The 12,223-nt window shown below is 38.5% G+C and overlaps 1 protein-coding gene across 12 annotated transcripts in view; it reads right to left on the bottom strand.

The window, feature by feature from the left end:
• The window catches only part of ABCC9 (ATP binding cassette subfamily C member 9), a 152,885-nt gene extending 140,890 nt beyond the window's left edge, over positions 1–11,995 (bottom strand). For 4 of the 12 annotated variants that reach the window (XM_072798735.1, XM_072798728.1, XM_072798738.1 and 1 more), the window contains exons 1-5: positions 11,756–11,995; positions 10,491–10,605; positions 7,841–7,901; positions 6,368–6,529; positions 3,437–3,578 (exon numbers count right to left, since the gene is read on the bottom strand). In XM_072798735.1, the coding sequence (XP_072654836.1) occupies positions 3,437–3,578; positions 6,368–6,509 (284 nt within the window). In that variant the 5' untranslated portion in view covers positions 6,510–6,529; positions 7,841–7,901; positions 10,491–10,605; positions 11,756–11,995. Of the gene's footprint in view, positions 1–3,436; positions 3,579–6,367; positions 6,530–7,840; positions 7,902–10,490; positions 10,606–10,965; positions 11,381–11,755 lie in introns of those variants that run through there. The other 8 variants (XM_072798736.1, XM_072798733.1, XM_072798739.1 and 5 more) reach the window with 7 other exon arrangements.
• Between the last annotated feature and the right edge of the window lie 228 nt (positions 11,996–12,223).

Here is a 12,223-nt window from a genome sequence, read left to right as displayed (position 1 = left end):
AGTTAGAAAAAGAATGACATAACATTCTTCGTCAAGGAAGACAATAAATAAGGAAGACAATATAGTAGATGAAAAAAGCAACGACTACAATAAGGTTTTATATTTATTGCGGAATTTCTTTGTTAGGGATTCAATGTGTCTTTTAACCATGCTAACCTTTTTATTGGAATTGCTATTATACTGTTAATTGTCTACTTACAAAGCTGCACAAGTTTTGAGTGGTGTCTCAACCCTATTCTTTCCCTTAAGCTCTGTTATTTTTAGAGTATGACTTGCAGACTTCAAGGTTCTGGTAGAAGCACACACATCCCATTATAGCAGAAAATCTTTACTCAGAAAGTAAAGAAGAAAATCAAAATGCATTCATCATGGAGGACAAAGATATTTTCAAAAAAGACAAAATAATAAAAATAAAAGCTTAAATGAAAACACAATAATAGTGAAGACTTTAATAAACATTTTTAGAATTTGATGAATTAAATAGTATAAAAATAGGGGGCACCTGGTGGCTCAGTCCGTTAAGCATATGCCTCTGACTTGGGTCATGATTCTGAAGTCCTGGGATCCAGCCCTGAGTTGGGATCCCTGTTCAGCAGGGAGTCTGCTTCTCCCTTTCCCTCTGCCTCTCTCTCCCTCTCATGCTCTCTCTCTCAAGTAAATAAATAAAATATTTTTTTAAATAGTATAAAAATAATCAACACACAGGACTTGAGTAATCTAATCAATAAAGAAAATTTTGTCTCCAACAAAGAAAATACATTATTTTCTAATTCTCACTAAAAATGTATAAATTAAAAAAAAAAGTAAAAGAAAATGTATAAAGTAATCAAATATTTAACTATAATGGAAATGTTACAAAGTCCCAAAAGATATTTGTTTAACAAATTACATGCTCTACTAATAAATCAATCATATTAGGCTAAAAAGCAACTAAAAATAATTCCTAGACCTAGGCGAGTATCTAAATCAGAACCATAAACTAGTTGGATAGAAATAAAAAAGGGGACATTTCTTACAAAAATATGTGCAAAACAGATAAGGAAGTTTTGAAAGAAAAATGAATAGCTTTAATATTTATATTATTAAAAAAATCAAATGGTCAATTAGGAAAATCTTTGCATTATTTCACTAATTATAATGAGCATCTGTTACATTTTAAGTAAAGAATAGTTCATAATATTTTGTTACAGAAAAAGAAGTAAGGAAATAATGATCAGCAATGTCCAATGTACTGGGTATGATAAGGAAGAAAAGTGTACATAAAGGTGTCTTTAATGTTCACTGGCATTCTTGTGCAAGCAGTTTCCAGAACAAAATAAGGCAAGCAAGAAAGCAAACTAAATTTTGGAGTTCAGGAATCACTGGAAAATGATTTTTGAGAAGCTTGAATAAAAAGGTTAAGAGGAAGCAGTCCACAGCTAAAGAATCAAGACTGCATTTCTGCTTGATTTCAGGATGGCCCTTTTAAATCACTACTGCCACAACACAAGTTTCTGCCATAAGCATGTGTCTTCACCATTGTTAGCACAGCCTCTAACTCTCTAACTGAATTTCTACACTAATCACAAGGCTAGAAAAAAGGAGGCATCCTTGCCTACATGGTGTCAAGTTTTTAGGAAATATTGGACTGCTCTATCTTCCACTTTATACATACACACAGAAACACAGAGAGTCAGCCAATATGTTAAAAAATGAAGACTAAAATTGGTTATGCTAATACAATAGGATACAAATACACTGACAGGTTTTAAACAATAATCAGTAAGATAATAGTCAAGTAAGTGTCCAAATGCTTGAAGGCATGCAGTATCTTCAGAGTCTTTGATTTTTCCTTTTATCAGAAACTAAGACATGCACATCCATGCAAAGAACTGTCATAAAACATTACAAAATAGTTGGCTCTGTAACAAAAGCTGAGAAGTTTCATTCCTTGTTAATTGCGATAGAAAAACATAAACAGATGTCAGGGAAGGTCCTTATTAGATAAAAAGAAAATGATTTTTGAGCTTTCTTTTTAAAAACTTTTTTTTTAGAGATTTTATTTATTTATTCATGAAAGACACAAAGAAAGAGGCAGAAACATAGGCAGAGGGAGAACCAGGCTCCCTGCAGGGGACCTGATGTCAGACTCAATCCCAGGACCCAGGATCACACCCTAAGCCAAAGGCAGATGCTCAACCACTGAGCTACTCAGGCGCCCCTCTTTTTAAAAACCTTTAAGAACTTTCATATCAATTATTTAATTAATGGTGTACCATTTAGCAAAATTTCATAATCAAAATTATCCTATTTGATGTGGCTTATCAAAATTTTTCCTGTTTTTTGTTAGTATGTGATAAAAATATTTCCCCACATTATGTTCCAGTTTATAAGTAGAATTCACTATATTCTAACTGCCTAATGCAAACTTCCTTTATAAGAATGGCAAAATTCCTTCAAAAATATGGGTTTTATGACAAATCTTGATTTTTAAAATAGTTTTGTGTTTTGCTTCAATTTGTGGCTATATCCCCAATGGTTCTCACACTTCTTTAATGCCCATTCATCTATCTCTGCTTCTTTATTAAAAAATGGAAATATCTGAGGACTGGTTATATATTTATATGTAAATATATAGCTATTAGAGCTTTATGTCCATATAGATAATCTTTCTCTGTACACCTATGTTGATAGATAAGGTAAACATCAAAGTGTTTAAAAAGAGAACTTTCTTTAAGAGCTACATAGATGAAGGAATAAATAGCACATGAATAAGTACAAGTCACAGAGACCTGAATTTCTGTTATCAGAGAAATTATGTATCAACACAAGAATACAGACAAAACACATTATTATCAAATGCAGCAGTCCCCCTTTTACCTGTGGGGGATATGTTCCAAGACCTCAGTGGATGCCTGAAATCACAGATAGTACTGAGTCCTATCTATACCATGTTCTTCTTACACATACATACACCTATGATACAGATTAATGTATAGAGTAGGCATTGTAAGAGATCAACAATTAATAATTATAAAATAGAATAATTATAACAATATACTGTTGTGAAAGTTATGTGAATGTGGTCTCCCTCTCTCTCAAGATATTTATTGTACCGTATTCACCTTTCTTCTTGTGATGATGTCTAGATGATATGATATCTGCATGATGAGATGAAGGGAGGTGAATGGCATAAGCATTGTGATGCAGTGTTAGTCTACTACTGACCTTCTGACTACTCATCATCAGAAAGAGGATCATCTATTTCCAGACGTCAGTTGATCGTGGGTAAATGAAATCACAGATTAGCAGGACTGCTATTAAATGCGTGACAAATGCTGTTCCTAATAAATTATAACTAAAAAGTTAAGCCTGACTTGGTATGCTCTTCACTACCATCCACATCAATATACCCACTAGCATAATTTAATCATTATAACTATGTCGAATCACTTACGAATCAGAAACAATGCCTTCTGCTATTTCACAAACATGCACAAATAGAAGAGCAAATGTAAGAATCCATCTCAGGTTATGTCCAGGAAAATGAAGCCATGTGTTGTGATGAATTTGTACCTTTGAGCTTTGACTTCCCCACCCTGGAAAAAAAAAAGAGAGAGAGAAGAAATAAAAGGATTAATTATAATCATGGAACTAATTCACACTGTAATATCATTTGGGGGATGAGAAATTCCTGAAACAGGATCGAGAGGTGCTTTCTACGGTAGCAATGAAAATCCCAGTCTATTTTCATTGTGTTAAAAAAGTAACCATTCAATTTCAATGAATTTTTACAAGACTGCCTAGGTTAACACACTGACATTTGTTGCACTGCTCAAGAACAACGCCAACACTGGGTGACAACATGATTTTCTCATGCTGATCACAGCTCTTACTGATAGGTCCCTGATTCATTAAGAGGAAATTAAATGATGTTAATAAAAGCAATTTGGTGTCTAAAATCTTTCAAAACATGGGATCTGTGGGGGGGGACTAACAAAAAAAAACATATTTTGTAATGAAATGTAGAACTCATCAGTTGAGTCAACTCAATCATATGCATATCATATGAGAAAAATTTGAACTTATGATGAGGCCAACACTATTCAATAGTGGTAATGATATTTTCTCAAAGAAATGTTTTTGTTTTTTTTTAATTGTAGAGAAGCCTCACATACTTCAAGAACGAATCTGGGTTTGTGCTGGAAATATCACAGGAAGGAATTTCTGTAAGGACTGATGGGACCCTGAAGCATTTTTTGAAAAGAAAATTGATTCATGTCTCAGTTGTTCCAAAATGAATTTCATTGTGGAAAGAATAGCTACATTTAACCTATTGTACTAGAATTTATGCTGTAAACTCTTTCAGGCAAACTTTCCTTATACCTGATACTTCTTTGAGATTTAATCACAATCTCGCTAATTTAAGTAGCCAATGTTATAGATAACAGTCTGCATTTTTCTCCACCATTCCCCTTTGCAATGTTCACACCAATTCCACTTGATTCAAATACCCTTTTGTCAGCCTGTGTTCGATGCTAGTGATACAAACAAACTATCACAGTAATTGCCCTCAAGAAGTTAGATGAATGTCAAAATGAATTATTAACTGTCAAACTGCAATAAAAAAGTATGGTCTCCTTTTGGCCAAAGGGCATTGTTAATATCCTACAAATAATATCAACCACATAAACAACAACTCATGTTTCTATACATGGCCACTCTGGTACAGTTATATTTAACGTCTATATATTTAAAATGAAAAACTATGTGCTAAGAGTTTCATTGGCCTCTACATGATATGATATATCATATAACAGAAAATTTTTGACTGTTATAATGCCAGGTACATAGCAGTCTCTCGATTAATATTTATTACATGAAGAAATAAAAGCATACAAATTATTTTTAAACCTTTCAGGGCACCTCGGTGGCTCAGACCATTAAGCGTCTGACTTCAGCTTGAGTCATGATCCCAGGATCCTGGAATCGAGTCCCACATTGGGCTCTCTGCTCAGGAGGGAGTCTACTTCTCTCTGTACCCCTCCTCCCTGCTTATGCTCTCTCTCTCTCTCTCTCTCTCTCTCACTCTTTCTCTCTCTCTCAAATAATTTTTAAAAACTTCAAACCTTCTTTCAAAGCAGATCATTAAAATATGCTAGTTTTCTTAAGAAAATTAATCTGATAGCTTTCTCATTCACTTTTATGAGCAAATTTATTTTTATAAGCAAAATTAAACACCAAATTCATATGATGGTTACCTTTTTTTGAAGAGATAGTAACAGGATATTGGAAGAGTAACGGGCTCAGGAAATAGTACACAGAGGGATTCACTCATATTCTTACCATTAGATTCCTTAAGATGAGTGGTGATAGGCTCAATAGATGTTTAGATTAGTCTGTCATTTTCACATGTGAAACGTATTTTTAAAATTTTTTAAAGATTTTATTTATTTGAGAGAGAAAGCATGCACACATGAACAAGAGGAGGAGCAGGGGGAGAGGAAGAAGGAGACTCCCTTGCTGAGCAGGGAGCCTGAGAAGGTACTCTATTCCAGGCCCCTGAGATCATGACTTGAGCCAAAGGCAGTTGTTTAACCGACTGAGCCACCCAGGCACTTCTATTTTTAAAAAATTTCTAAGTTAAGAGGTCTATTTTGATTGTTTCAGGGAAGCTAATAAGTTATATATCAATAATCTAAATAACTGGATTTGTAAACTGTAAAATAATAAGGAAAATTGTATTTTTTTAGCTCTTTTCCAAATAGTTTGCATAAGTATTCTTTCAAACTGGAATGCACCCTTACTACTCCTACTTCTACTCACACGCTCTATGTCCTCAGCTCCCCCAAAATGTCACTTTCCATGCAATCTTTCCCACTGGCCCGAAGAATTAGTTGTTCTAGCAAGTTAATGCTCAAGATGTACCTGCAAATGAGCTTACAATGCGGGATAGTCATTTTTCTCTTGAGTTTGATACATCTGTTTCACTGGATAGTTCCCGTGAATATCCCAGGCAATACTGTGTTTTACTCATTTTTCATTCTCTTCACTAACACAAAGCAATCTCAACAAAGACTTCAGTCTATCCCACATAACTCTCTTTCCCTCCTTCCAAAAAACTGCTGCTGCTACTTGGAGTCCACTTCTAAGAAGACATATGACTTCTATTTTATCTACAGAATGTCATATGCCAAGAACATAAATAATTGAGAAGCACAGAAAACTGGCTTGTTCTTTTCTCACAGATTTACATATCAGTTTTCATGTAATTGGTAAAAGAACATTATTTCTTAAGAAATAATAAGAATATTAAAGGAACTATTCTTTTAATAAGAATATTAAAAGAAATATTAGGTGAGGATATATAGGAGAATAGATTACTTACCAATAAACAATATTGGAAAAGTAATAAACAACAGGAAGACATGAGGGACCAGGTTGAGGGCATCCACAAAGCAGGGATTTTGTAACACACCATCAAAGATATCATATGAAGAAATGTTGTTACCACAGAATGAAAGGCTCATTTCTTCTTATATGGCTTACTCTAAAAGGAAGAGAAAAAAGAAAGAGCCTCTCATTAAATTCCCTTTCATAAAATCATAGCCCTAAGAAGGAGGTGTTATTATAAAATTAACCCCTTTTATTTCTGCAATTGAGGAAATGGGAAACTGTATGCCAAAGTCATTTGAGAGTTTCTTATAAAGCCCTTATACATTCTATAAATCACTTCCTTTCAATCTTTTTTTTTCAGAGAAAAATATTTTATTTTAATTTGGAAAATATATAATTATTAATATCTACCAATGATGGTACCTTAAAGAAGTGTGTGTGTGACTCAAATGATTTCACAGAACAAAAACGGTGATATATCAAGAAAAAGAAAGAATAAGTGAAACCACTAACTGATACCACAAAATAGTGTAATATCAAATCCTTGCTCATCTTTTCTCACTGAAAATGAATTAGTAAACTGCTTAAACTGGACAAAATTTACCACCACTTTTCATTAACTATACAAAGGAATACTAATATATGAAACCAATGTGGCAGCAAACAGAAGTCAGCCTTTCTCTGAAGAATATTAAAATCAAGTGCTTCAGATATAAAATCAAGTGCTTGAGAAAAATAACTCAATTAATGAAATCACGTCCCACAATCAGAGAACATTCTTACATGAAATGTACTCTAATCAAGTTTTGAAGCAAGAAAAAAGTCTTTTAACTGGAAACCAATATTATAGTAGAGGAGAAGTAGACAAATTTAGAGAGGAAACTGAGGACAAGGTATCCCAGGGTTTTGCTAGCCATTGTTGTGACTTGGGCTTCTACTCAATGAAGTGGACTCTTTGAGGGGTGATTTGATCAGAGGAATGACACACTGCTACTCACATTTTAAATGAATTCCTCCTGTTGCTGCACCAAAACAGGTGATACAGGAGCAAGGAATCTGCTCCATCAAAATACCACTGTGAAATTCTGAAGAGTTTTAAGCCTTCTGAAAAATTCTTTTATAATTCCTCCTATTTATTTACCACCTCCCAAATTCTGGGCACTTTGTCTTTAGGACAACCATGCAATGTTAGTTATTTGTGTTTTACAGAAGAGCCTCAGTAACTTGCCAACCAGTAGAGTAGCGGTGATCTACACGCATGTGTCTGACTTAAACTGTTTCTCCCACTGCATCATGCAGCCTCCAACCTATTTTTAAATAACATCTCATCTATTGTCATTAAAAGAAGTAGCAGGTTAAGATTTTTAACCTCATTGGACTTTGTTTCTTTTCCACATTTATGTCACACTGGATTCTGAATTGGATTATGAAAGGTTGGCAAAGGTATAAATAAGTAAAGTAGTACCTTTTCTCTCTTCCCTTTCATTGAGAAATGATTTAGCAATGGTCATGAACAATATTGTTCCCTAGGAAGAAACCAAAGAGTGTTACACAGAAAAGATTGGCAACAGTAGGTAAGCTATCGGAGAAACCAAATTTCAAGCAGAAGTTTTATAAAGCATTCTATGAATAGAACTAGTTTAAAAGCCTGTGTTTACAGTATATAAATTCTTATTTTGAATTCCTTTCACATATTGTTTCTGGTAAGCCCTTTTATTGAACATCATTGATATGATCTCTAGTTGAGACCTTTTCTAATTTAAAAAATTATATTAAAAAAACTCAAGATGAGGGTATATGCTTGGCAAATTCTTAGCAGCTATTAAGCCTCCCAGCCTCATAAAATAATTTAAAAGGGCTTGAGATTTTTAAAATAACAGTAAAGTGGAATTTTGTATTATATACTGTAGCTACAGTGATAGATCTTAACTAAACCTACAGTGGTAATCATTTCACAATACTAAATTAAACCATCATGCTGTACACCTTAATCTTGTACAGAAATGTACATCAGGAAAACAAATGGGGGGGAACCCCAGAAGCTGAAAAATAATAGCTAGTAATGAAACTTCGAAGACTATTTCTTTTCTTTTACTTTTTTAGACTATCTCTTTTATTAAGAAGAAATGACTAAAAGAAACTTGAGTCCACACTTATTGAAAGACATGTGTAAACCGTTTCCTAGAATGGACCAGAAAATAATTTTTACTTTTGCCAGTTTTATAATTTTATCCAAAATTATAATATTTCAATTGGCCACATTTATAAATACTGATATTTAGTCACTGTCATTGAGCCAAATACTAAAGTAATATCTGAATTTGTAAAACATATACTTCATTAGCTATAATAAGCATTGCCTACCTGGTATATTTAAGCAATCCTCAAACCTACCAATCAAGTAAATGTTGGATAAACGCATATAGTGGTGGAAAGAAAATAGCAGAGGACTACAGCAACCTGAGAAAGTCAAAGAACATTTCTAGCCATGTACCTGATATCTGGGATTCTAGGCCATTCGTTAACTCTAAAAATACTTGTTGATGCTGACCATGTGCTAGGCACTAGGAATCTAAGAATGTACGTGACCAATAGTAGCTGTGGTCTTAGGCCGCATAAATCGGACTACACTAATTCCAATAGTTTTGGTATAATGTAAAGGTTATGATCTACTAGACAGGGAAATATAAATGATATAATCACACTAAGGTATACACTTCAGATGAATAAAGTGAAAGCTTCAGAATTTCTTCCTTCTACCACTATCTCTAAGATATGCCCTGGGGCTCCCAACCTATTCACTACCTCTCACCACCTCTCTCCTTCTATTTTTGTCTCTGTCTCCCCAACCTCCATCCTTTTCCCTCTGACCCTTAGCTTCTTTCTCCAACATCCAGTACACATGTGGCACATTCTAACAGTCAGCCCATCTTACAACAGTGGGCAAAAAGAGGGAAGGAGTGAACTTGTAGATATGTTGATGGTTATCATGTTAACGAAAGGCATTTTATTCAATCAGGACCTTGAATTAATTTTTAAATCTGTTGTCATTCAGGGTTTCCCTCTCTGAACTATGATTAAGTTAGGGACGTTTTGGGAACAGTACTGCTCACTGCTCTTGCTGGCTAAACTCTGTCACGTCACTCTGTCACGTGACACCCCTGCCTCTTCTGGAGCTGTCTAGTTCATCTAAGCACTGACAGAGGCCCTGAGTATCCAGGAAGACGGAGGAGAGAGAAAAGAGGCCAGATGGGAAGACATGACATTTTTCTCCCCACAAACATAAACCTACTGAAAGATGTTCAAGTGTTTATAACAGCAGACAGAGTTGAAGAACTTGACTGAATGAAACTTAAAGACAAATGTCAAAAGCGAAACTCTGATTACAGGGATGGTCTGCAAAGCAGAAAACATAGAAGGAAAAAACTCCTTGATGACCAGACCTATGATTTCCTGGCAAGAATCGCATCCTCAGTATTCTCACTCTTCGAAATGCATGATGTGAAGTTCCACACCCTTAGGCATCATAAAATTTAGATTTAGTTGATGACTAAAGTTAAAAACGAACACTCTTTCCTGCTCATCCAGAAGAAAGTGTCAGTTCTAACAGAGTAGCTACCACAGAGAACTTTAACATGCTGGAAGCACCTGAGGAAAACATGCTAAAAGCAATAAAAAAAGAAAAAACCTTTCATGCTTCCAGACAAAGTAACTCACTCTTTAGTTATTTGCAGATTAACTACATGTGAGAGGGAAACATGACATTGTAAAGAATTTAGGGCATTACCATGATCTAGGGCATTTTCAGGAATCGGTCACTTAAGAAACAAATGGAGTAACTTCTTTGAAATCTTTCATTCAGCCTATGACTCCCAAAATATGAAACAAAAGATGTCTGTCTACCTGTCTGTCTGTCTCTCTCTGAATGACAGATCCAAGTAGGAAAGTCACTAGCAAAACTGACCACTGACTTCTGATTTAGCGCCTGATCTCAAAGCACCGGTTGAAGTTCTATCGCACACTCAAGGACAAGGCACTCAACAGATAAGATTCAGACACGACAGTGGGATATTGTTTTTAATCGTAAATTGAACAAACAAGCAAAAAATAAATACCTTGGGCGGTCGTATGATGCTGCTTCAGACCCCTACTCGTGCACTTGCACTACCTTCAAAACACCGGCTTACTACACTGTCTTAAGTGTAAATTTCCAACTCAGACGCAGAACTCCTAAAAAGTCAAGAGTCACAAAAATCAAGCAGATAGAAAACGACTTCATGAACAGTACAGGAGCCCGTTTAAGAGAAAAAAAAAATCAGTAATTTCACTCCTTGCACGATTCCCGGCCGGTTTTAAAAGCAAGAGCCGGCTGAGTTCCGCTAAGTAAAGCTGGAAACCTGATCCCCACGCCCTCTCTCCTCGGGCTGGGGCCCCGGAGCCTTCATCCTAGAAATAGCGACCCCGAAGGCAGCGCTGCGAGACTGCGCGGGCGCCTCTTGGTTACCGAAATGCACACTTTACAGGAACTCTTAGTGATGTTTAAATCCTATTTATGTTAAAAAAAAAAAAAAAAAAAAAAGACGGACTCACTTACTCCGAAGGCAGTTTTCCTCCCCTAGCCGAAGCACGCAGGGCGCCGGAGCGGATTATTTTTAGGGTGGTGGGAGATCAGCTGCTGCCTCCTATCGGGTTTCTAAATTGCACAAGCTGCTGTGAGCCGGGGCGGACCCGAGAACTCCGAGGCAGGAAACTGGGCACGAGCCCCGAGCGCCGCAGCGCCTGGGACTGGGACCGGGACCCGGACCCTCCCCACCCCCGCTCGGCCCCGCTCTCCGTCCTGGGGCGCGCGATGCAAAGCTTTTGCAAACCCGAGGGAATACGCGTCCCCCAAACTTCATCCGACACCGAAACTTGCAATGCATATAATGCTGCTCTGGAGTCAGGTTTTCAGACGTCAAAACACGCAAGGTACCCACTCACTTGCACTTGTAAAAACTCCCCCCCCCCCAGGGTCTATAGGCGCCCTTTTACCAACCACAAAAGGAAGCGGACCTGGGGAGGTCGTCGCCCCCCCACCCCCACCCCCACCCCCACCCCTACCCCCACCCCACCCCACCAAGCGGACCTGGGAAATGTATAGGGCTGCCTCCAGGCAGAGCACCCCGCGGGCAGGCTGCACGGGGCGCGAGGCGGGCTCCCGTCGAGCACTCGCCCCAGCAGCCCCGAAACCTCGGGGGCTCCTCCGGCCGGTGGCCGCGCTTGCCCTCGCTCCCCGAGAGTGGGGAGTGGGGCTCCGGCCCCCACCCCACCCCCACCCACGCTCGCTCCCCACCGGAGAGAATTCTTTCTCAAGGGCATAACGTGTTTAAAGCACACTCACCCCAGCACCCAAGCCGTAAACTTTGGCCCCAGGCAACCCTTTCTTGAATTAACACTCGATTTTCTCAGGGGCCGGGCTCGCTCAGCTTGGAACGATCCTGGCTTTCAGCATCGGTCCCGCTCGGCTCCAGGAAGGTGGGCAGGCGGGCTGCTGCCTCCCGGGTCCGCGCGACCGCCCAGGGCGGGGACGCGGAGCCGGTCCCCGGACCTGCGCCCCGGGGCCCCGCGGCCTCCCGGCCTCGGCGACCTGGGGGGGCTGAGGCCGACCCCCCCGCCCCGCCCCGCCCCGCCCCGCGCGCCCCGGGGATTTCCCGCGGGAGCGCCGGGCCTCCGCCCGCGACCGAAGCTGGGACCCGCGGCCGCTAGAGGTCGGCGGGGCCTGGCGGGGCGACGTCTGGGAGGGTCCCGGAGCCTCCCGTCCCGCGGCGCTTCAAAGCTCGCCAGCTGCCCCCCGGAGCTGTTTGTCACG

The sequence above is a fragment of the Canis lupus genome, chromosome 25, assembly GCF_048164855.1.
Source record: "Canis lupus baileyi chromosome 25, mCanLup2.hap1, whole genome shotgun sequence".
Taxonomy (NCBI): Eukaryota; Metazoa; Chordata; class Mammalia; order Carnivora; family Canidae; genus Canis; species Canis lupus.
This window is presented reverse-complemented; position numbering and strand designations above follow the sequence as displayed.